General features: G+C 44.0%; 1 protein-coding gene across 1 annotated transcript in view; it reads left to right on the top strand.

The window, feature by feature from the left end:
* Positions 1 to 1,881: 1,881 nt before the first annotated feature.
* tcf12 (transcription factor 12) overlaps positions 1,882 to 27,053 on the top strand; it is a gene marked incomplete at its 3' end in the record, with an annotated part of 92,644 nt that continues 67,472 nt past the window's right edge. The window contains 5 exon segments of the mRNA XM_080542433.1: positions 1,882 to 1,968; positions 2,719 to 2,807; positions 3,002 to 3,079; positions 18,472 to 18,546; positions 26,296 to 26,398. Of these exon segments, the coding sequence (XP_080398559.1) occupies positions 2,736 to 2,807; positions 3,002 to 3,079; positions 18,472 to 18,546; positions 26,296 to 26,398 (328 nt within the window). The 5' untranslated portion in view covers positions 1,882 to 1,968; positions 2,719 to 2,735.

Below are 27,053 nucleotides of genomic sequence, written 5' to 3' on the forward strand. Positions count from 1 at the left end.
TGAAATATGCAATATGCAATACTTCATCGGCCTGTAATAAAGTGTAACCTATTTGCAGCATACAGTAGGCTATCATTAAAGTCATGATGACCTTTTTTGCCATGATGACACCACCCAAAATAATGGCAGCTAGTTGCAAAAATTAGGCAAATTTCGTGGTGTTTTAAAAACACTTTCTTAGTTGAAAATGACCACAAAATTCACCTTTACTTGAAGATGCATTCCAAATGACCACCCTTTTCCATTAAAATAAGTGATATTTGGATTCAATCGGATTGGTGGAAGTATTCAGGACAAGAGTGTAGAGTTGGACACAGAGGTGGACAGCTATAGCAAGCACACAAAGTTTTCTAGATGGTCAAACTGACGGTTTCATGATAATTTATGTATAAATCTACAAAGAAATCATGGACCAATTAGATAGGTCAAAACAAAACCAGCAACATTACATATCATAAGAAGCCATATGGACCTGCCCTGGGGTGAGTTTGTCCAACAGGTGGCAGTCTGGATTTCATAAAAGGCACCAGTAGGCTATACAGTACAGGCATATCAGGGGGGCAGCATCCACCTCTTAACAATTAAGAAAAATATCTAAACATGTGAAAATATGAGATTGTTTGGATATAACGGTATTTTCGAAATGTAAATGTATGTGTATTGCTCAATGAAATGTTTTGAACATGCTTTAAATATGCAAAGTTTGTACTGTAGCATGCCAATGCATTTAAATTCCTCCAGATATATGAATAGGCTACTGAGTTGCATTCCCAGTCCCTTATCTGTCCTGATTTGTTATTGTGTCATGTTTCTTTTCTTGATCACTGGTTATTGCTGGAAACTAAACAGTGTGTTGGGATTACATTTTGATAGGCTACTGACTGAACGTTTCACTCCCAAACTTTTGGTCGTTATTGATACTGGCTCTCAATTTCAAAGCACATTTGATGCAGAGCCAATGCATTAAGCTGTTGACAACATTTTCCTAATAAACATGCAAATCCAACATAATTTCTTAAAATGTTTTGAGGACGACTTCGACACATTATATTTGGGATACGATCTATAGTTCCACACCACTTTAAGACAATTCTTCCTTCCTCGCCTCAGCGTAGGCTATAGGAAAAAGTAGTTCCGTCATATTGGTCAAAGAGATTGCCTCTGAAAAAAAGGGGGGAAAAACTAATTATCCATTTTCACTTCATATTCAAGTGTGTGATAGGCTGATAAACATTGTAGCAAATATCTTCTCTGCGTTTATGACAGGGTATGACAGGTTAGACTAATAACACCTTACAACAGATTAATAACACCTCCAACCTTTTTGTGATACTTGAAAAACATTGGCCAAAATGTCCCTGCAGCGCAGCCCTATTTCAGCTGAAAACTTTACTAAGTCACACGTTTTAGACTACGTGCAAGTCAAGTGTCAGGCCTATGATGCTCAATTTAGCTATTAGATTAACATCACGAAATACAGGTACAAATAGGCTACCAATATATGCGCATCGAAACAATAAAAACATAATTTTACTTAAACCAGTATCAAACTACTAAAAGGGTTAAATTGGTTAATTGTTGCAGGTCGTCTCCGATTGCCTGTCATCTGCGACCCCTCCGCACAGTGTCTGTAGGGGACATCGTGTCACTGCTTTAGCGGAAGGATACAACACCGAATGTCATCGTGGTGCTGAGGCTTTTGCGGAGCAAAAATGTCTGCCTAAGGGAAACTCGCAAGTGACATATAGGGGATATTTTGCGAAGTATTACTGCATTAACCACTATTTCACAGTCTTTGAGACGCGTTACAGGAAAACGAGGCTCCTACTGCCACACCCGATCGCCCTAGTTGGAATTTTAAACGGGAAAAGGTAAAAATATTGTAGTGAGTTTGTCAAAAGGTTTCGGACTGGGTGAAAGAAGTTGGGATACAAGAGAGACTGGAGCGGGTATGGAGTAGGCTAAAGGGTTGGCATTTGTTTTACTTCTTTTACTTGAAGTGGCATTTCCTGCAATTTATGTCAATATCTATGTGTATGTAATATTTCTAGATTTTGTTGATTGTTTTCTATGTTTATGACACACTTTCCCAAATATTGACACATCGAAGTAGTGGTCCACTGCATTCTGTAATCTATTGCAAGAGCAATATTGTAACCTTAGTCTGGAATTTGGTAATATTCAAATGAGTTATTCTGTCACAGACTCTATAGCAGAATATTGAAACAATGCGTGTTTAGGGATACGATACCCTATGTAGGCTGTGAAAACGATGCTGCAGATCTCAGTGTGTCACTGTCGTTAAACGCAGCAGCAGCCGCTCGGTGTGCTGCTACCACCATCCCAAATAGATGGGGTTTTGTCACCTCAAATAAGTGTATTTTACCATTTCATTCGATTCGGATTTCATTATGATCTACAATAAGTTATTTCTTAAAGGGGGCGGGGACAGTGGGTCAAGTAGAATAGGCTGTAGTTGAACCACCAGCCCATCGCTTGTTGCGGCTTTGATCAATTAACTCACTTTTGCAATGTCAAGGGTCAGTAATGACATGTTTGAGAACCAACTTATTCGGGGAATGTTCGGCGTCTCTGACAGATTCTGTGATTTAGCTCTTGGCTCATTTAACAATGCTGACGAATGAAAAATATTTTAACATTTCCACTCTACAATTTTACAAAAGCTGGACCTCAGCAAATCTTTTTCTTCTCCTTTAGGTTTAAAGATTGCCAGGATGAATCCTCAGCAGCGGGTTGCCGCTGTCGGAACAGACAAGGAACTGAGTGACTTGCTGGATTTTAGCGCGGTAGGACAGTGGTCTATTATTTAGCTGTTTAAGTCGAATAGGTTTTATATTATCAACCAATAGACTAAAAGTCTCTCCAGTCACGATTGTTATTAAACACAGGACAAGCAAATCTGAATTGGTCTCACAGCATCAGACTTCAATGCATGCTTGTAAACCAGTCAGTGCTTTAAAACACTTATTTCTTCCTGTAGATGTTTTCTCCACCTGTAAACAGTGGAAAAAACAGGCCAACCACCCTTGGAAGCAGCCAGTTCAGTGCGTCAGGTAGGATTTCATCCCTGAAACCTAATTCACATTTGTCCTCTGTTATGTAGCCCCTGTTTCTCCCCTTGTGTGTGCTGTCTGTTACTAGAAGAGTTATTGTCTTCAACTGTAGTGTACAGCGCTGGTTTGGGTTGTCTTCTACTGTAGTGTACAGCGCTGGTTTGGGTTGTCTCCAAATGTAGTGTACAGTCACTGGTTTGGGTTGATTTCGAAGAGAAGCCAGAAGAGGAGGGTTTCAAATTCAACCTTGTGATATCATTCCCGCCTTTTACGATGCTCATGTGCACAGTGCCTGAAACGGGATACAACCACTTGGAATTGTCATGGATTGACTGCTGTTACGATGATGAATTAGGCAATGGTTTATTGAGATATTTGGAAAACTAGTACTGCAATTGCAGTGTATTTAAGTTAAGTTGTAGTTACAACTCTCCTCTTACTCTCCATATTTGGCACATTGTATACTGTACTTCTGTTGAAGTGGAGAATGTTGAACAGAATGCATTTGGTTAATGTTACTTAGTTTATGTCATGATGACAAGAAATTGTTAGAAGATCATGATATTTATCTGTCAGGTGCCATTGATAATACATTTAGACTTTATAAGATTGTTTCCTACGAATTCTAAATGTTTTCTAGAGAAACCAAGATGTTGGTGGAAAAATATCTCTCTTTGGCTTGTTCACTCTTGGTCCATTCTTATTAATTATATCACAAGACTAATGTTGCCCATATTGACCGTGGGCATTGATGTATTTTATTTTACGTATATTAATTACTTATTTCCTTGCTATGTGCATATAACAAATTGCACTGTTTATCGTAGGCCTAAGGCCTACATGTGCTGTTTTTAAGGACAGTGGGATGACATCATGTTAATCAACCGGTGCTGTATTTCATATGCCTGCTGACTACTACTTCATTTCCTGTAAGCCTCCCTGAAGGCCTGGCCATTCATGTGGCCCTCACACGTCTCACAGTCTCAATGACTCGAGGATGTGATCTGATGTAGTGTCTTTCTAGCTGTGAGCATGTTACTGTTCATGCCGTAAAGAGAGAGAGAGAGAGAGAGAGAGAGAGAGAGAGAGAGAGAGAGAGAGAGAGAGAGAGAGAGAGAGAGAGAGAGAGAGAGAGAGAGAGAGAGAGAGAGAGAGAGAGAGAGAGAGAGAGAGAGAGAGAGAGAGAGAGAGAGAGAGAGAGAGAGAGAGAGAGAGAGAGAGAGAGGGGTGAGCTGGGTTTGGGTGGGGTGGGTGGGGGTGTTGTTTAGGCTAGAACTGCATGCCTCATTGATGGAGATGTTAAGATAAGTGTTTCTTAAATGCCGTTTTTTAAATTTGTTTTATTATGTGGATCAGTTCTTAACTGTAAATGCTCCGGGATATTAATCCATTGCACATCTATTGTCTCATGTGCTTGTAGAGAAAGACAACAATCAAGCATTCTGTCTCCTCAATACGTGTTTTATGTAAAGCAACAAAGCCTTGCTTGTTGTTGGTTATCTGCATCATAAAGGACACACTTTTAGTGGAAACATTGGAACATTTTTTTATTTTTAGTGGAACATTAAGACAAAGGAGCCTGAAGGAGCTTTTGTGTGAGAATGTCTTTCAGAGTACTTTACTGTACAAGTGTGAGAATGTCTTTCAGAGTACTTTACTGTACAAGTGTGAGAATGTCTTTCAGAGTACTTTACTGTACAAGTGTGAGAACGTCTTTCAGAGTACTTTACTGCCCCACATATGAAGTGTGTTTGGAGATTGTGTCTCAAAGTACATTGCTTGGAATCTTGGTGTTGAATGCTTAAAATACTGGCTGGTCAATTTGGTTTTGATAAAGCATTAATTGTGTATTCTTACAGCATTATAACAATATCTTTGGGTTTTATGAAGGATATTCTTGACTATTATTTTTTCGTTTTTGTGTCATGCTGTTGAATACTTTGAGCAATGAGATTGAGATTGAACATGATACTTTCACAATTGAGTCAATTATTTTGAGTTCTTAATGTGAGATGGGGGGGAGGATTTGCCCTCAGTAACCTTTTGCTGTATGCTAATTTAATATAGCATGGCATTCATGGACGTCATGTGACCAGCCACATTTAAGCCTGATGTGTTGGGCATGCACTCTGTGGCTTCCAAAATAGACCGGCATCAGCATGGTGCTTTTTGTTTGGATTAGAAAAGAAATGGAGACTGTTCGTAGGCTGTGTTTTTCCCCACCAATGCTCACCGTCGTTGCTGTGCTGGCAGGTGGCATTTATTTGGTGTTTAGAAGAATAACAAGAATTGGATTTAGGCTTATTTCTCTGAGGCATAGGTTGGTTGGTCTTCACCCAATACCACTACCAATTGATAGGTTCCTGGTTATTTTGGGCCTACTTTATGCCGTCGGGGTTTGCATCATGTCAACTGTACACAGTCGACACAACAATTTCCAAACTTGCCGTAGTATTTCTTGACGTGTGAACGAGACTAGAAACCACTGACGTGGAAACCGTAATGCCCTGCATGTTAATGCAACGCTTACATGAAGATATCCATCTCTGCTGCTCAGGTAGCTTTGCTTGAGAGCCTTCAGTAGCACTTTGTATTTGGAGAGCTAGTTTCAAATCATGGTTTACACTCTCTGTCCCACTTACTTTACACTGGTTATAGCAGTCAGCCAAGCATCTAAAAAGGCATATAATTATGTTTGGGTACTTATTGCTTGAAGAGGGATTGACAGAGGCAAATATCTCAGCACACTATGCTTGATGACCACCTGGCCTGAGTACATGATTCATATTTCTTTACTGGAAGTGACGTTTTGCTTTTTCTCTATTTTAATTGCTTTCTTCAGTTTTGTATTCCCTCATAGATTAAGGAAACTTAGAAAAAAGTTGTATCTTCTGATTAATTATTAATGAGGTGTTGAGGAATATGAATGATTAGCATTCATAACCATTAGGCAAGGATTGTTTTGCTCACTAAAAAGACAAAAAAATGTGTAGAGGTACCCAGCTTGCATTTTAAGATAATTCCACACACAAAACACAAAACTGCTCCACGGCAAGTGACACAATATGTGAAGATATAAAAGGTGACAAAACTCATCTGGAACGCAGCTTATCTTCAAAGCATTTTCAAAGGATTTGGAATTTTGCACATTTTTTTGTTTAAAGCAACTGCTAAGTCGGTCTTCTATTTAAGCATGCATTTTTTTTCAAAATGGATTAGTTCAAACAGATTCTATATTTGTCACCCACAACATTAGCTTTCAAGTGGGTTTCTTAAAATAAGGACCCAACTAATTGAGTTTTCTTTTTAACAAGACGCTATTAGGTTATGCTTTTCGCTCTGTTTGTCCACGTACGTGGACGTATGCAGACATTGTATTTCAATAACACTTCAAATAAAATAAATGTTTTATTGCTATTTTGAAATTTGATCAGGCAGTTCTTATGCCGTGCCTGAGTTAGATAAATCTCATTTCATGTTTTAAGCCTCTGACCATTGCTGAAGGAATCCTTTTGGTCCTGAGGCGTCTGTTTATTTTTAGATAACCTGCCGTCTGCTCTGTGAACCGTCGGCCTCACTGCGTGTGTGATGCCTTCAGATGGGTCCCCTCCTCTGGCAGACTGGGCCGCCACAGGAGGGAGGACTCAGGGAGAGTTTGGACATCTCTCATTTCTGTACCGTGGGTCACCCACCCGCCCGACGTAGTTACAGGAAACTGTGCTGTTGCCATAGCGATGGAAGTCCTTTGAAGGCAGGTTACTTGGCACAGCTTTTGCATCTTTTTTTTCTTCTTTTTGCAGCTCTGCCAAGAGGTTAGAGCATCAAAATGATGTCGTCTGTCACCCAGAATGAGGTAGATTACTATCAGGCGTCTCACAGGGCGTCATTATTTTTGATTGAAAAAAGCTGTCTTTGTACATCTGACTCTTGGATCCTTTGATGTGAATTCAGTTAATCTTTAGAAACCATCACTCAGGAGGGATGTGTATTTCCGTGCATTTGAATTGTAGTTGACTTTGGTGCTGAATGATTAACCAACGTAAATAGCAACTTTAGTCAGCTCAATTTGTCAGAAATCTGGTGAAACTGCCTTACTGTTCCTAAACTCTTGCCTAATGCTTGGAAATATCTCATTTCAGAGGTCAGATTTTTATGGAAGGGGGCAGGGGTGTTGGACTCAGGTTGTGAGTTGTAATCACTAACTTCACATTAAGGTATCCTTTCCGTGGTTTGTAAAGCATGGATGATTAGTCAATAGACTACAAACCAGGCCTCCTATTTGATTAGTCTTTTAATCCATCATAAACAGTTATAATCCATTTATTAACAGTGTGTGATTATCAATACGCATCTGAACTGGCATCCAAATACAGAACATTGACGTGAATGCAGTCTAATGATCGGTTTATGAATATTCTGGACTTTGTGGAGCATGTGGTCGTAAGGTTGGAAGCCCTCCTCAGGGATACAGAGTTACCGTAGTATATCCCAACAACCAGTCCTCTTATCACACACTCACAAGTGTTACCTGGAGGGAGAGCAAGTAGCTCATTAGCTACTTCTGTACCTTGACCACTACATTACACCTTCCCCTTGGAAGACATTTTTGGGGGTGGGTTGGTGGTGGTGGTGGTGGTGGTGTTGCGGGGCGGGGGGGGGTCGTCCCAGTCTAATGATGTGAGTGACCGTGGCCATCGCATGCGGCCAGGCCTGCCGTATGGTGTCAGCAATGCACCTGGGAGCTCGCCGCGCTTCGATCGGGAATAACAGAGCAGGGGTTAGTGGGGAAGGAATGAGTAATGACCCCCTCTTTGATCTCCCAGCCCCCTGTGGGAGTCAGGGAGCCCTGGACAGAGCTCTGATGGGGGTACTCTGGGGAGCTGTTGGGCTGCTGATTTGGGGGGACAGGCCTTGTAAAAAGCATATGTAGGCCCCACTCATGGTCTTAGACAGGGAGGGTGGGAGGGGGACCAGAAGGGAGCTGGGGTGCTGTTTTTACAGAAGCGGGGCAGTCATTTTCCATAGGTCAAGGTGATATTGTAAGTTGTGGTGGTTCTAAAAACACAGCTGTTGTTATAAAGACAGATGTGCTGGGTTTTCGCAACCGGGTCGCCCGAGTTTTGCACCTGTATTGGTGCAGTGAGAATGCCAGGAGAGGGCCTGTTTGTGTCTGTTCGACTGCGTGGGAGCTCTGGCCTGCCATGTTCTCTAACCCTCCAGAGTGCAGTGGTTACGTGCAGCTTGTGGTGGTCACCCCTCGATTCTCCCAACATTGATTTGAGGACTCACTCTCTCTCTGCCAACCTGGCTGTTTGTCTTCCCTCTCTGTCATGTTTGTGTTTGGAGATGGAGAGCCCGATAAGGGTAGTGTCTGCCTGGTCAGGTGGCAGACGTTAAGCGGACTGGGGAATTAAAAAAGGCAGGTTTCAGGCTATTGTAGTTCTACCACCACCGCCTTCACTAGATACCTTATCGGATAGCCGAGATTTATTTGATCCAATAGATTTGTGGAAGAGGGTCATGCACACACACAAACACACACACACACACACGCATGCACACACACACACACACAGAAACGCACATACACACACAAACACAAGCGTGCGCACACACACACACACACACACACACACACACACACACACACACACACACACACACACACACACACACACACATACACACAGGTGTTGTGGCTAGTTTGCTGCCCGGATAACTGAGTGTTGGGCTGAGCGTGACCTGAGGCTTGCTACATTTATCAGGATTTCCATTTCAGATATAGAAAATGCTGATGAGTAGAAGTCATTGTTGTGTGGGCCTAATCCCCAGCAGTGGCCAGGCCAGCCTCTCCTATGTATAGATTTAGTTCCAACTGCATTTGCACTTAACATGGCATGTTATTTTTAGGTCTGAGGCCTGAAATGGTTTTTCCTTTGCTGTGCAAAATACCAATCAAATTGAAGTTCAATCTCTTCTCTTTTTTAAAGGACTCGAGGATTAGTGCGTATACCACTGATTTGTTCCTGGTTTTAATTTGTCTTTTGAAGGATTTAGAGTAATAAATTAAAGACGATGAACTCTAGCTAAATCTTTTGTAAAGCTCTCAACTTTGAATTCACGCAACCTCATTTTTGTTTGTTACCATGGCAATTATTGTAATGAAGGGAAGGATTTTGTCTTTGGCTCACTGAATGAGGGAGAGGAAGCGGTACACATATTTACTATGTCCTTTACATCATAAACGCCTCAGCATTTGTTCCCTGCATTCATTTAAAAACAGGATTCGAAAATATGGCTTTTAGAGGAAATACTCAGGACACTGCACAGCTGAAAATATGAAGTTTCTACCATTTAATAACTATAACCAAACAATTACCCTCACTGGACGCATTATGATTTTGACTGATGTCGTTGATGGTAAAACATTCTAAACCACCCAGATTATTTGCTCTCGTGGTTATGGTTTATTATCAGAAACGGTGATGAAAAGTAAAATCGATAGAAATGGGAGCATGTTTTTTTCCCCCTGCTTGGTTCTGGCCCAGTCCCAGTAGCCTCCTCTGACTGGGAAACAGATGGGACAGCACAGCAGAGGGCCGGGGCCACCGGTCATAAGCTCTGATTGTCTGTCAGTCACTTTATTACACCATTAATATTGTCCTCCATCATGTTAAAGGCTCTCTTTCCACACATGCTCGTGGCCATCATGGTTCCCTGTGAACTAGAACCACGCCGTTTCACCAGGAAAGGAAACACAGTCATTGATCGTTCCCTGTGAACTAGAACCACGCCGTTTCACCGGGAAGAGAAACCCAGTCATCATAGAAGGCCAAACGGATCAGGAGATCAGGAGAGCCCTGCTGCCTGTTTCCTGTGAGGAGAGGAGCCTGCTGACAGGCCTGCCGAGGTGTCAGGGGGGAGGAAGAGGGGAGAGAGGGGAGAGAGGGGAGGATGAGGGGAGAGAGGGGAGGATGAGGGGAGAGAGGGGAGAGAGGGGAGGATGAGGGAACTATTGGCTCTGCTGCAGACTCCTGCCTACCCTACCACGGTCTGTGGTTTATTACGTCCAGCATTGTAGTAACGAGGCGCAGGAGTAAAGGAATCGGTGTTTAGGCCCTCGTCTGTCCCCCATACCGGCTAATGAGGGCGAGGAGCAGCACAGGAACGACCAGAGACTCTGTACAGCATCAGCAGCCGCACAGAGGAACACTACGTTTTTTTTTATTGTTTCCATGTGCTTTGGTGTGTGTGTGTGTGTGTGTGCGCGCGCGTCTGTGTGTGTGTATGTGCGTGCGTGTGTGTGTGCGTGCGTGGGCGTGCGTGCGTGCGTGAGTCTGTGTGTGCGCAGACGAGCACTCAGCCTTCTGACGAGGGTAGGATCTGATAGTGCTGTTAGTCATAAAGCACAGCTCTGATTGAACCTACTGTACTAACGAGCAGCTCAATCAAAATAAACCCTCCTGATGTAATAAACACCGCGCTGATTGCAGAAGCCCGTGGGTGTGATAGGCTTATCCCTTTGTTGCTTCACATGTTTGTCTCTCTCACCTCAGGAAAGGTTGACGCACAGCGAACGACCCGAACTGTTAACGCACGTTCCTCTGACCACGTAAGAGCACCGCTCTGCCTGTCTTTCGATGGCAGTCGGAGGGGCTTCTTACAGCTGTTTCGATGGAAGCTAGTGTACTTCATATGATTGTGTAACGCGTCGTAGGCGCCGCAACGCTTGGCTCGTTTATTTAACCTCTGTGTTTCAGCGAACTGTTTCCTGACCCGTTCCTGACAAGGCCCCCCTTGACATTTTAATAATATACGGATTGGGATTATTGATATTCTAAAACGTTTTTTTCCAGAGAGAGACACAGACACGCGTATCGTATCCGCAGACATAGCGGAAATTGAATTATGTTAAATAAAAAAATAAAAATAAAAAAATCATTCCCGCACAGAACTACTGCACTCTCGGCTGTTTATGTTAGCGGAGATAAATTCCTCATCTCTTTAGCCCAGCGCGTGCTCTCCGGTCTCCTCTCTGATGGAGCTCAAGGTTGGAGGAAGAAGAAGCACCTTTTTCCTCCGTAAGCGATCGTGAACATATGGTTGAGGGGGCCGCGTCGGGCGCAGGAAGGAAGTGTGGAAATTGCAGGGAATGAGGGTTTTGGATTAATGCGTCTGAACCGGGCATACCCAGACAAATGCAGCAGAACTGCAACCGCCAGGACCCTTCAAGGGCCCCTCTCTCTCTCCGAAGTGTGCCAGTAGAAAGGGAGATAGGAAAACAAACGCGATTCCCCTCTCTCTGCGGCTTTAACACAGATTGCCTTCCTTCTCCTCCTCCTTTGCGCCTTTTAATGACAGGGATTTTGCAAGGGGCCGTGGGGCGTGTGCTCAGTAGGGGACTGTGGGTAAATATACTGCAGTCTGGCTGAGTGACTCCATACCTCCACCTCATTAAGGATATTTATAGAGAGTCGGATCACTAAGAATACAATGGTGTGACGGAATCGATTACACTGATGATCTGACCTGAAGTGAGATTTGTATAGACGTCCGTATCCATGCTTTTTTTGACCAAGCGGTTCTTTGTTGTTGCGTGTGTACTGACAGAACAGTGTATTTTAGTCTGCCTCCTTGGGAGATGCGAACAGTTATGGCTTCTTGTTTTCCTCACACACACGCACGTGCGCACAGGAACACATGCACGCACGCACACAGGAACACACACACACACACACACACACAGGCAGGCATGAACGCACAGAGGCACACACGCACGACACACAGGCACACACATGCGTGCACTGCACACATACACACGCACGCACGCACGCACGCACACACACACACACACACACACACACACACACACACACACACACACACACACTAACACGCGTGCGCCTCACACTCCCCAGTGAGGGGTTGTCCCTCCTAGCGAGCCGATCTTGTTTTCGTGACAGGAGCAGAGTAGCTGTTAGATTGGAAGTGAACAACCTAAAATAGCTCCCTTCTTTGCATACAGTCAAATAAGCTCAAGCTGTGCACCGTGTCTGGCCTGGTTGCGGGCGCTTCTTGTTTGATGCGTTTCGTTAAAGCCACCGTGACACATTCAAATGTATATATCTATCCATCTTTACCACCACGTCTTATTCATCTGCCTGCCTGAAGACTTGGAATCTGGAGGGTGTCCCAAAGGGGGGAGAGGTCTTGTCATTTGCCTCTCTCTCCAGGCCTCTCTATGTGACAGCGCTTTGTGGATGACTGGATTTCAGAGTGCAGAGAGAGAGAGGGAAGGAGGAAAGAGGGAGAGAGAGAGGGGGAGAGAGGGAAGGAGGAAAGAGGGAGAGAGAGAGGGGGAGAGAGGGAGGGAGAGAGGGAGAGAGAGAGAGGGTGAGAGAGGGTGAGAGAGAGAGGGTGAGAGAGAGAGAGAGTGAGAGACTGACTATCTAATAAAGACACTGCACCAGCTATGACAAACCTCTCATCACTACAGGTGTATGGGCTCCCCTGCAATCCTCTTCCCTTCCCACACTATAGAGTGGGCCTGTGTTGGAGGAGGAGACATGTTAGGCTTCCACAGCTCTCCTTTAGCCGTGTGTTTTGCTTTTGCATTCTGAATTGTGAGCAGGTGGTGGTGAGCGTCATGAATGTTAGTTTTTTCCCAGATAGCCTCGATTGGTTCTTCTGTATGTCAGTTATCACTGTGTGTGGGGCTTCTTTGCACAGTGAATCAAAGCAAATGATTATACCTGTGTACCTATCTTCATTGCAGGTTTTGTCAGTTGTTTGATAGAATGACAATATCTTATGACTATCGCTGCTGATTTGGATATAGGAGGCGTTGTGTAGGATTCTGACATACAGTATAACAAGTGTGAAGTGAGAAAGACTTGCATGTTTACATTAGCTTGTATTGATGTTTCCCTCCCAGACCTGTGGCTACGTCTGTCTAGGAGACGTCTCCCTCGTCTGATGAGGCGGAGCGGAGCTGGAAAAGACATGGTAATGGCTCAGCAGCCAGAAGTGTTTGCTATAATTTATGAGGTTGCTTCCCTGTAGGTCTGTATCGATTGCAGCCTGCAGTGATTCCACCAGCGATGCCCGCTTGCTCTGAATGTTTGGTTTCCTAGCAATTTGGCATTTCAAAAACACACACACACACACACCACACACACACACACCACACACACACACACACACCCACACACACACAAAGTTCTGCCGAACGACTTGGACGTGGCTTGGTGATGTCACGTCTGGCGTTCTTGTTGTTTTTAGCCGTGGCTCGGTCACAGTCGTGTGAAGTAACAAATGCATTTCTCATTTCAGTGGGGGGTGTTTGCCAGAAAAACAACGAGGCGAACTCGTCCAAATTGAACGATCCATGCAATGGTGCTTGCCTGCCCTTTTGACTGTGTGTCTGAGGGGATGTGGACACCTGCTCAACAATTAAACTCTAGAGGAGTAGAGCAGACTTTGCCAAGATAAATATTTGCCCTCCATTCAAGGTTGTGTTCACATGTGTTTGATTTGAGACGTTGAGGATATTGCGTGTTTGTTCCTGACAGTGAGTTGGCAGTGATCTAAGCAGCAGTGATCCCCCCCCCCCACTGCCCCCTCCTGAACACCTCTGTTCTCTCAGGAAAGGCTGATGCAGGGTTCTCGTAACACCGCTGCTCACAGGAACTGGAATATGTCGTCGCATGTGAGCTTGCATTATAATGTTCAGACCACATTCATTTCAGTTGCCTACCAGTTTTTAACATGCTTTTTAAACTGTTGTATTTTTGCACATGCAGACATAAATAAATATGCGGTGCAGATGACTAGATGACGTTTCTTTACTTTGCTTCATGAAGAAAACTCTGTCTGTGTTCAGTTTCTTTCTTGAATTCTGTAAATAAACAGTGCCTTGGAATTGCTCTGGTGGATTTATTTTTTGTTAAGGAGATTGAAAGTTTTGCATGTGATTTTTAGATTTTATGTTTCAGATGACATTTAATGATGCTTCTAGCACACTGTGTTTGTTTGTAATAATTGTTTTACTATTTCGAAAATCGCACTTGTTCCAAAAATAGAACGGAATACAGGGTTTGGGAGGTAGTGATACAAGGGTGTGATATTGTCACTGTGCTTCTAAGCCCAAGCTCCCAGCTCCATGAAACACAAATCATTGCCACAGATTCCTTTAAATAGTGCAGATAGAGTTTTTGTTATGTATTGGCTTCGATTGATCACACTTTGAACTTCGACCAACGCTATACTAAGATCAGTAAGATGATAACAATCCCTTATCCTGTTATGAGTGTGGTCCTCTGATGGAACAAGGAAGTGGATCCTCTGTACAGAGATTTCCTACCAACATAAGGATACACTGCAAATACGCTCTATTAATCAGTGCTATTATTTAAAGCTATTTTTAAAAAGTTGCTTTCCCTCATTTAGCTGGATCTTTCTATGTATTCCCAGACTTCATCGGGATGGCAGAGACGACAGAGACCACAAGCAAAGGATCTCCAGGTTGTTTGTCAACCGACGGAAAGTTGAAATGCACCAGACATAATGGTGTTGTCTGTGATCAGTAACCAGTCTTGGATTCCCATTGATATTTAATGCTGAGGGAATTAGAAAAGTGCAGTATTGCCCAACCTTAGACTCTTCTAGAAGTCAGTCTCTTGGAAGGACCAAAGTGCCCTTCAAATGTTATTTCATTCAATGAACAAAGAAGTGCTTTGATATTTGCTAAATACTAAACAGAGCAAAGTTAAAGAAGGATATCTAATGACTGCCCGACTTTAAAACAGGATAGACAAAGATTTGCACACAGAGCAGTGCACGAGCCAAGTTAAATCCATATTTAAATCCTCTTCTCGACAGACACTGCATGTAAATTAACATTCTTTGGCATAGGTTTTATGCAGAGGGGAGGAGAGGAGAGCCAGAGAGAGCAAATCCACTCTAGTCAGGCTGAAGCGTTCATATCTGCATAATGTCTTTGTCTGTTTCCTGTTCATTTCTATAATTGAGAACTGGGGTTCTGAAATAATTAGAAGAGGGTCTTTACCACACACACACACACGCACGCACACACACACACACACACACACACACACACACACACACACACACACACACACACACACACAGGACTGACAGGTGTGTGTTGTGCGCCATACCTCTGAAGCATGTCTGTCCATCGTGGCAGCCGGACATGCTAACGTTTCATAAACCCGTTCCACGTGAAACATGAAAAGCACAAGTGGCATGATGGTGATAAACAGCAGGTGAATATGAACTGCACTCTGTAACCGCATGTGGGCCGCAGATCGACCTGGGTGATATGACATACCGCGCCGTACAGGTAGAATTGATGCTATAAACATGTCAGCCTAGTGAGGCTGGGCCTATGCCGTGGTCTTTTATCTGCTTCACTGTCAGTGTGTGTGACCTCAGCTCGCTGCGCCTCGTGACATTGGTGGACAGTGATTTGGTGGACGGTTAAATGGAGCGGCTGACTCATAACAGTAGAAACCACAGGGAGGAGGCTTCCTTCCTTTCAGGCCAAACGGAGTTGCCGCTTCGAGAAGAAGCCCAGGCCGCTTTCTAACCTTTATTATTGGTCTGTTGGCTTAGAGATTCACATCACAGGTGCTTATTTCTGATGGTTTTAACAGTGCATTTTTAGTCATAGATTCCGCAGTAAAGAAACATGACACAAACTTCTAACTACCCCTCAGAGGAGCCTTTGCCTGTGAGGTCATTTCCTGTGCTGTGAATAGAGAACGCTGTTACCGTTTCCGCAAGCAATTTTATTAAGCCAACTTTTCATCAATCAAATCTTTTTGTCAGATTTTATTGTGTGTTATGACCATTTCAATTGTATGCTCAGGCTGTCTTTTATGCAAGAGGCATTCTTTTATAACTGATTACTGTACTGTGTATTGTAGATACAAGTAAAAACACATCTGTTAAAGTTGGATGATTCAAACCAGTGCATGTTTTCTGATTCTTCAATGTGTTATTCTTTAAAAGAGTAAAAGTCTGTACATTCACTGCGTTGAAGACCGCAATTTTCCACACCAACTATCACACACTATTAGTGTGCCCCTCTTTGTCTGTCTCCCTGTGTGTAAGTGCATAGTGATCCTGTCTGGCTGATGTAAGCCACTATCTCCAGCCGTGTGAAGAGAGAGGACCCTCGAGCCCCAGGCAGGAGCTGGCAGTCAGGGTACAGACTAGAGACTGGGAGTCCAGGGACCGGAGCTGGTGACAGCTAGTGCCCTGAAGAGCCAGGCCGTCATTACAGTCAAACAGCCCAGGGCATCGTCAGCTTGTGTTCACTGTACAGCATGTCAGACTGTCTGATTCTCATCTTCTTGTTTTAGCATTAAGACGGTTTGTTGTTTTTAAGTCTATGCCCATTGTGTGTACTAGTGTACGGCAACAAAGGTTCGCCTGGAGTTGAGCTAGAGTAGAAGTGACTGCTGTTCCCTGTGCAGTGCTGCCTGCCACACAGACTGGCTGGCCTCTACATTGTCTTTGGCATGGGATCAGAGTCTAGCCCACACATTGTGATTGTGTGATGTAGACCAAGCTCTCTTTCAACTGTGGAAAAGTCCACTTCTACTCTGGCTGAAGGGGTTGTTTGTTCGGCAACATGCAAATGCAGATAGCTGCCTGCTCTGCGTGGGCCCAGCCATGCGCTCATGTGGCACGGTGGAGGCAACTGAAAATGGTTGTATTTATTTGTCCGAAACATTTCGAGACTTAAGACAGAAAAGTGGATTACAGGCCCTTTGAGAGTGAATGTTATGGTGTAAAGGTTTGTTTACTCCTTGCAATAGCTACGTATATTTGATTCTTTGTGTACAATTCCTTGAAATCTGATATGTTTTATTTGAAGGGGGGAATCGAATGAATGGTATTGCAGTTTTCTGAAGCTGGATGAAATTACAACGGGGATAATCAATAACTTGCAAAATGTTGATAGTACTCCCACCTCTGCAATTATGTAGCGTACATGAGGGCCGAGCGGTGGAATCCTGTTACCTACAAAACAATATTGTCTGGAGCAGCGTGAAGAATCTGAGAATCATATCTCTTTACTGAGCAGTTCCCATAAATGTAATTTGGTAGGTCAGATATTATATTTGTTCATCACGTATACCAGATGTTGAATTCATGCAATTTTGTCAACGTTATTGATTTATTTGTTTATCTATTTTTCTTTTTCTGTCTTTGGGAACATACACGTTTATTTTTATTTTTATGAATTTTATGAAGTTTCAGTGCTCAGCTGTTTTGATTGGGCCCGGCCATACATCACTGCCAAATCACAGAGCTCTAAGTTGCTCTGCAGCACATTTGAGCGTGCACACACGCTAAGGAGTGCGCACATTTCTATCTGTGATTTATGTAAACCAAAATAAATGACGCAGTGAAAATTGGCCTTGTGCTCGCAAAGCACAAGTCTTTGCATACAGCAAATGTATAATAGATCACTCACTTTGACTTTCTTCCTTCTGGTCCATGTTCTGTCGTTTCTCCCTCTGCCAAGAGAATGGCTCTTCAGCATACTGGGCCCGTGACAGACACCAGTCTAGATGCACTATTACTGTGTTATTATTGTGTTATTACTGTGTTATTACTGTGTTATTATTGTGTTTTGTATCTGAATGCAGCAATGTCAATGTTGAGGAACCAAAGCAAAACAATGTTACTCTTGTGTACTTGTACAGTGAGATGTAATAAAAGCGATTCTCATTCTGGTTCTGATTCTGACTGTTCTGTTGTTAAACTGGCCCTCCGGAGACCGGAGATGGTGCTGGTAGGAGACATTAGACATGTGAAGGATCATGGGATGGATCTGCCCTTTTCGATTAACGGCACAGTAAAGCCTTCTTTATCCACTTCCAAGAGTTTGTGAAGAAATAGGACGAGAGAGTTTTTCGATACCAATGCACTCCTCTTTTTTATGACCAGAATGATATCCCTCATATTAAGGAATGTCCCTGTAGCTTTATCCCTGTACTGTATGACCCCTAAACCTGTGTCCTTGTTTATGTATTGTATGTGTGCCTGTCATTTTAACTTGGTTAAGGGGTGTGTGTGTGTGTGTGTGTGTGTGCGTGTGTGTGTCTGTGTGTGTGTGTGTGTGCATGTGTGTGTGTGTGTGTGTGTATGTGTGTGCGTGTGTGCGTGTGTGTGTGTGTGTATGTGTGTGTGTGTGTGTGTGTGCGTGTCTGCGTCAGTGCCTCTGTATGTCTTGGTAAGGAGGCAACAAGACTGACAGAGTTGTGCATCTCCTCTTCTGACAGGTATGGAAGAGCGGCCGAGCCATGGCCAGAGTCAGAACCAGAACCAGAACCAGAACCAGAGCCAGAGCCAGAGCCAGAGCCAGGGCCAGAACCAGAGCCAGGCGTCCTGGACCCCAGGTGGCTCGTCCAGTCCCTCCTACAACTCCTCCAGGGTAAGAGAGCGGCCCTCTCCCTTGCTAACCCTACCGCCTGGCTACCTCGCCTTTCTACTCCACAGCACATAATTTAACACTCATTACATCAACGTGTTACATGCACTGTACGCCAGGGATGGAGGGAGGGGGGGAGGGACAATTTAGGGAGGGAGGGACAATTTCCTCATCCCCAGCACCAGTCATGTTGTGTGACCTGTAATTGGCATAATTTTCTTTTCCAGCATGACCTAATTGTATGGCAACATATCCTCTTAAGTGATGGGTTTAAATATTTGGATTATTTTAGCTAAGCTGAAATATTAAGCATTTGTCAGAGGAAGCTGATTAATGTTGTGTGCTTTGGAATATTATGACAACATAACAGAATTCTTGAGTTGGAGAAAATTACACCAAGTTTGCAGATCTGTTCAAATATAAGGGTGATATTTAATGTTGTAGACTGTTATGAAAATAATGAAAATAGTGTTGATTTTTGCTTGATTGTTTAAGTAACTGTGACTGATATTTATATTAGAACATTCATATTTCTTCAACTATTATTTCAGCATCAGTAAATAGTGATCAGGCCCACAGACCTCATATTACCATAATAATTTCCCATCTTTTATGTATTTTGGCTATATTATTCTTTATATAATAACTTATACTACATTCCCATCAAAACAAGTAATAATAATAATAATAGACCGCATAAACTGCATTTTTATGGCATTTCGCTTCTGTCTCCCAAAATGTGGACACCTCTCTGTGTCCCTGTTTGTTTGTTTGTTTGTGTCCTCCATGTCAGTTGTTCGGGGTGCCCTGTATGAATTCCATTTAATGTCAGTCTCCTGTCAGTTTCCATCAGGAATCAGTTAAATGTCAGATCTGCTCGGCCCGCATTACCTTGTTTATTTTCCGATGCCCTTCCCGAATGAACATCTACAGGCTATGGCTGCATCGACAGGCTGATTTGAATTATAAGATGGAGACGCTTGAGATATCTTTGCTCTAGGTGCATATAAATCAGTGTTTCTGACATTGCTAGGGATGGGCATCAGTAAGCAAGCAGACAGCTGTTCGCGCCTCATACAGCACGTGCACGCACGCACGCACGCACGCACGCACGCACACACACACACACACACACACACACACATACACATGCAGACGCATACTGTCTACACACATACACATACATTGCACAGACATGCACAAATACACGAACACACACACGCACGCACACACAAGCACACACACACACACACACACACACACACATACACACACACACACACACACACAATAATAGATTATAGAACATCCCATTTCTCAGAGATCCTGTGGCACAGATAAATTGAAAGTTGTATTCTCTCACACGTCATGTGGATATGGTGCCATACACTGTGTATGATTCCCAGTGCAGCGGGACTACTGGGATAGGTTCTAGACATAAGCGGTCGTCAGAGTATGGACCACCTATACACCGCCTGGCTTCCAACCTGTCAAACGTTCCTCCGGATGACTTTGACCAAAGAGAATGGAGCCGATCTCTTTAATCCCACAGCCACATTTGAACTCTGCCTGCCCCCCCCTGGACGCCTGTCCATTCATCACTCTTGTCTGTCCACACAAAACAGAGCTGGGCTATCATCTTTGTGCCTTCCCCATACCGTGAGTGATGCTCTCCTGCACCCGTATTCACTTGGGTGGCCCCCTAAACCTTCCAGTTCCAACGCGCTGAACGCACCGATGAGTCACCTGCACCGTTACCGGGCCATGATGTGACCTCATGACACATGCGGTACATCATGAGTGACGAGCTCTTTTTGGTGTTTTAATCTGTCTACAGCTACACGTGTGTGACTCTACTCGTGTGACTCATCTTCCCCTAAGTTGGTGTTTTATTTATTTTTCTTCCATATTAGGAAGGACATCCTCTGATTTTGTGATAGTTGAGATATGAATCTGAGATATGATTACATGGAAATGAACGGAGTAGACAAAGTATTGTGTCTGCGCGTCGGCCGTAGAACTGAGGCCAGGGCCGGCAGGACGACAGGGAGGTTCTCTAGAGACAACAGACCCCCTTTAAACCCATAAAAGAACAGGGAGGCCTTTATCTAGCCACGGTTCAAGGTTTTTGTCTCAAATCGTATTTGGCCGATTCCAAATTGTTATGTTTCAACAAATCCAATTGTGTTCAGCCACTCAGTTTTTAAGCAAGGTTTTCCCAGAAGTCGCCTCAGTGATGTGGGGGGTGTCTGTTGTTCAGGGAGAGAGAGGAGGGGGGGGCCTGACTCCTGGGTGCTCGAAGGCGCGTTTGAGCCAGCAACCCAGCCACCCTGACCCTGGCCCCAGGTCAGAAGCCGCATCCTGGGCAACTGTGCCTGCAGGCCGGCCGTCTGACAGCCAGTGCTACCGGAGTCTACCGCCTCCCGCTACCTCCCCCATCCCACCTCTCCTCTCTCGTCCTCCCCTACCTCCCCTCTCCCCGCCTTCCTTCTCTCGTCCTCCCCTACCTCCCCCTCCCCTCCTGTCTTCTCTCATCCTCCCCTACCTGCCCCTCCTCCGCTCTCCTACTGCAACCAGGGAGGAAAAGAGCAGGACAGACTTGTGATGTGCAGATTAAGAGGTTCATTACAGACAGCGCTTTGTTTTTTTTTTGTTGGGGGGGGGGTTAAATGTCAGTTGACACACGCACCTGGGTGAAGTGTGACCAAAATGGTGGTGACTATTTCCAAGTCAAGGACATACACTCTCTATTTGGACACAGCAGTAAGGGCCTGCATATTGTTCACCTTAATGTGAACAGTCTTGTGCCTAAACTGGACCAAATCAGAGAAATGTTCCATGACAGCAAGGTTCATATTTTGAGCTTCTCTGAGACCAAGTTTGATGAATCCATCAAAGACCCAGAGATTGAAATAGTCAACTACACAGTCATCAGAAACGACAGAAACAGGTATGGGGGTGGTGTCTGTATGTACATTCACAACGATATTATCTTTAACACCCGTGATGACCTGAATCATGACAAATTAGAATCTGTTTGGGTTGAAATTATCTTTAACAAAGCAAAACCGGTGCTGGTTGGTTCTATCTACAGACCTCCCGATCAGAGTGATTTCTATGATATTCTTGAGGGGTGCTTGGATGACGTTGACTGTGTGGAAAAGATTCTTATTGGAGATTTGAACACGGACATGCTCAGAAATGAAGCATCCGTTTTCAAATCCTTCACTAGGTTTTCTGAATTACACGGTCTCCGTCAACAAATTACCAAACCCACTAGGGTGTGTATTTCTACTCAAACCACCATAGATCTCATTCTAACATCGGATGAGTCCAAAATCTCCAAGAGTGGGGTTATTGTATGTGGGCTAAGTGATCATTACATGATCTTTTGCACTCGTAAAAAACAAAAACCCAAGGCTGGCGGTCATAAAACTATAACTACTAGATCCCTTAAATCCTATTCTAGTGAGGCCTTAAACCATAAACTGGAGAATCAAGACTGGTTTGATGAACTAAAATGCACACAGGTTGAAGAGGCATGGCTAGGTTTCAAAACCAAATTCCTAAATATTATTGACAGTATAGCCCCCATGAGAACCACCAGGGTTAAAACCCGATCGGAACCATGGATGAATTCGGACATTCTAAATGCTATGAAAGTCAGAGACCTAAAATGCTCTGAAGTTCAAAAATGCAAATCAAAATTAGTGAAACACTTAAACGAAGATCACAAAACCCACTTTGAGAAAATTAAAAAACAATGCAACAAACTATGCAATCAGGTAATTACCATGACCAAATCTGCTAAGAAAGAATACCTCGATAACAAAATCGAAGAAAACTTAAACAAACCACGTGACCTTTGGAAGCTACTTAATAGCCAACTAGGTTGCAGTCAAAAACTCAAAACCAGGTCTACAAACATCAGCATCAAATCTGGTGATTCTCTCCTTACAGACAAGCTGGATGTGGCTAAGTGCTTAAACACTTTCTTTACAACCATAGCCACTAAATTAGTTAACAATCTACCACCCCACTCAGGGCGTTATGGTGTAGAGCACATCCGTGAGTTCTACAATAAACTGGGTGTACGCAATGATGATTTTAAACTCTCCATGGTGTCAAACGATGAGGTGTTTAAAAAGCTAGGCGCTCTACACTCAGAAAAGGCCACGGGCCATGACAATATTCCAGCCAGATTTCTAAAAGACTCAGCTGCCTCCATTACCCCAATCATCACCCACATAATAAACCTCTCCATCAAACAGGGACACGTCCCCCTTGACTTTAAAATAGCAAGGGTAACCCCACTGTATAAAAAAGGAAGCAAATTAGACCCAGGCAACTACCGACCTGTTTCTATTCTTAATTCCATCTCGAAACTTATGGAAAAAATAGTTTATGAACAGGTCGATAGGTACCTTACCGAAAAAAAGCTGATGTATGAATTTCAATCAGGATTCAGAACATCCCATTCCACTGACACATGCCTTCTCTATTTGAACGACCACATCAACCATGAGGTGGACTCGGGCAAGTACTGCGGCATGGTCATGCTGGACCTCCAGAAGGCCTTCGACACAGTAGATCACCACATATTGTTAGATAAACTGAAAGCAATTGGGTTCGATAGAACATCGGTGAGCTGGATGCAATCCTACTTAGAGGGGAGGGAACAGGTGGTTAGTGTGAACGGAACACTGTCCCCCCCCCTCCCAGTGACCTGCGGCGTTCCACAAGGAAGCATTTTGGGACCTTTACTGTTCCTAATATATGTGAATGACATGTCATCAGCATGTGATTGCAATTTGTTCCTGTTCGCGGATGACTCGGCTCTGCTGGTCTCTGACAGGGACATATTGCAGGTGGAAAAAGCGCTAAGCACTGAACTGAGTAGAATCTGCATCTGGCTAGCTGACAATAAACTATCAATACACCTAGGTAAAACTGAAACCATCCTATACGGATCCCCATCTAAACTCAGAAAGGCTGAAAATTTTAAAATAAAAGTGGGTAACATTAATATCACAAGAAAAGAGGATATTACATACCTGGGCTCCATCTTAGAGGCAAATCTTTCCGGAGATAAAATGGCAGCAAAAGTAATCAAAAAAGTTAACCATAGAACTAGATTCTTGTACAGGATATCCTCACTTGTCAGTAAAAACACACTGAGGACCCTATCAGGAGCTCTCATTCAATGTCACTTCGACTATGCCGTAACATCATGGTACTATAGAACCACAAAGGCCCATAAAACAAGACTCCAGACAGCCCAAAATAAACTGGTTAGGCTTCTGCTAGGCCTCAACCCTAGGACACATCTAACCGCTGCTCATTTTTTGAGCCTTGATTGGCTACGAGTAGTTGACAGAGTGCAGCAGCTTGCACTGGGCCTGGTCTTCAAGATACGCTACACCACAAAGACACCCAAGTACCTGTCAACATACTTCCAAAAAGTGAACAACGTCCACACATACAACACCAGAGGAAGCTCCACGAACCACGTTCAACCGCGTTGCACCACAAACAAGGGGTTAAACTCGTTTGCAAACTATGCAGTAAAAATGTGGAACGCCCTTCCTATAATCTTAAAGGAGTGCAAAACACTGCCCACCTTCAAAACCACTCTCAAAAAACATTTACAGGAGGCTGCAATCCGTAACTGGACCCTCTAAATCAAAAATCAGATTAAAAGACCCGAACTACCCACTGTACATACTTTGTGTTTTGTCCCCCGCCCCCACCTGTGGTGTATGTCCCCACCTGTCCTACCCGCTGTACATACCTTATGTCTTGTTGTATTGTTCTTCCCATGATGGATGTGTGTTTATCTTGTAGATAGTAATAGTTATTTGTCTGTATTATCTTGTAGATAGTACTAGCTTTTTTGTCTGTCTTACATGTAACGATGAATTGAGAATCAAGGACCCCAATTGAAATAAGCCAGTGGCTTTCTTGGGTTTTTATCCTGTTAGTTGACCTTGTATGTAATATGTACTTTCATGTACCTACTTCTGCAAATCTTCTAATAAAGTTTTCAATCAATCAATCAAAGTGTGGGGAAGGAGAAGGCTTGTTGTTGTTGTCATGTCACCTGTGTGTGTGTGTGTGTGTGTGTGTGCGTGCGCGTATACGTGGGTGTGGGTGTGGGCGCGTGTGTGTGCGTGGGTGTGTGTGTGTGTGTGTGCTCGCGCGTGTGTGTGCATATGTGTGTGTATGCCGGCGTGTGTGTGTGTGTGCCTGCATGTGTGCCTGCATGTGCGTGCGTGTGTGTGTGTGTGTCTCCCGGAGCCTCTCACACTCCCGTAGAGTCATTGGTGAGTCCGTTCATGTCCGTGATTAACAGAGAGCACGGCCTGGCGGCAGCACAATGGGGGACCTCTGTGCATTCCCTCGACACAGCACAACACTCCAACAACACTCCACCGCCTTTGAAATTACTCCATCACCGTCCGCTGGTGGGAAAAAAAGATGGATAATAAGATTTTTTTTTTTACTGTATGTTGAATGCAGTGGGTATGTGTTGGTGAAAAAAAAAGCTCTATAGAAATTCACGCCCAGTGCATCTCGGTCCCTCTGGAGGGAGTTAATGTAGTTTGGGGGGGGGGACACATTTGACTGGAGCGCCAGGAAGGAGGATTTTCACAGGGCCCGGGATTAGCACTGGTACAGAGTATCTTTTATTGCAGGGGACCCTGAGTTTTCAAAGACCATACTGTGACCGATATTTAGACCTAAGCCCCTGAAGCTGATAACTGTCATGAAAGGCTACTGTTCAGCCGCAGGAGAAAAAGGCAATTTTTTAAGCTGCAGGTACCTTGGTAGGATGGATAGTGGCTTCCTTACCCCCCCCCCCCCAAATAACAGCTTGTTATTGAATATTTCTCATTAAAATCTTAAACACCTAGGTTAAGTAGGCCTACAGTAGTATTTTGTCAATGTATATGATTATTATTATTTTTTAATGTATGTGCGGTATAGATTTTTTAATTGTTGCACTGCATTCTTTTATGGGTAGAGCTGCCGCAAAAAAAAAAAAGCGACGTTGAATTGAAAATAAACAGGACAATATATGAACATATTAATAAATAAAACAACCACGTTTCGAGTGTAAAAACAAACCGCCATGCTTTTAGTGTCCATGTTGCTTAGCAACCATTAGTTATGGCGGGGGCATGTTTTGGCACTGATCTTATAAATCAGTATTAAATAAATCTGACTAGTACGGTATGTGAGCTTCACCAATCTTTTCTGGTCATGACTAGTGCTGGTAACTAGGCCTTCCCTCTGACACAGAACTGACTGATGGCATGTTCTATCCATTTAGGACCAAGGGGTTGTTTTTCGAATCATTTCACCCATATGTTGATGTGCATGCTTGTGCATGCGTGTTCTGATACATGTTATGTATGTACATTAAAATGTCAAAATGGTCTCCTCTAAAAGCCCCATCTCCTCCTCAGATTCACAGAATTCCATGTGGCTCATTAACCCCGTGTTTCCTAATCCAGGAACATGTGGCATATGCTTGTAGACGCTCTTCGGGGGACTGTTTTACTGCTTTTACGATCAGTCAGAGATTAAAAAAGTGCTTTTTAATGATGGAAATGAGAGAAATGGAGGGTTTCGGGGGACAGTTGACCAATTGTGCTCTCCTTCCTTAGTAATTAGAGGAGTGTCATAGCAGTCAATTAGCCAAGCAGCCTAATAATGTGTTTAATACTCTGATCTCTCTTCCCCCCTCAGGGCTTCGCAGACAGTCCTCATTATGGTGATCACATGAGTGACAGTCGATTAGTGTCCCATGAAGGATTGTCGCCGACACCTTTTATGAACTCCAGCATAATGGGTGAGTAGGTGATCCTCTCACATCCCCTGTGGTCGCACACACCCATCCTGAACCAACACCACCCCTGTAGCCTGGCGTGGAGGCGGCGTGGCATGCATCTGGACGTGCCAGCCCCCACAGCCCCCACAGCCCGTGGAGTTTATTTTTTTCTCTCTCCCTTCTCTCTACTAGTGCTCTTCCCCCTCTCTTTTTTCATTCTTTCTTTCTCTCTCTCTGTCCCTCCCTCCGTCTTTCCATCCCCCCCCCTCCCTCTCTCTCTCCTCCTGTGGGGACCGTCTTCAGAAGTTGACCCTCCCCCAGGGTGAAAGTCACGCCATCAGTACAGTTTTCCATCACAAAAGATTTGTCTCCTAGCTCTCAGAAATACCACCGGCTCCTCCCAATGGCGGGCGGGGGGGGGAGGGGGAGGTGGGGTGGACTGGGTGGTGGGGGGTGGTGGAGGGGTTGGGGCTGGGGAGGAGGGTTCTTAGGAAGGAGGGTGTGTGTGTGTGTGTGTGGGGGAGTGGAGGGGGGGGTAAACAAACAGATGTGCCAGAGATTTCCTACAACAACAAAAAAAACAGCCAAACCATCATCAGCATTGTGGGATTTCATTTAGAATTTCTAATAGCTGCTTGAATGGCAGGTGATCTGTGATGGTTTGTGCAGACTTGTG

The sequence above is a fragment of the Nansenia antarctica genome (genome assembly GCF_963989245.1).
Source record: "Nansenia antarctica genome assembly, chromosome: 1".
Classification (NCBI taxonomy): domain Eukaryota; kingdom Metazoa; phylum Chordata; class Actinopteri; order Argentiniformes; family Microstomatidae; genus Nansenia; species Nansenia antarctica.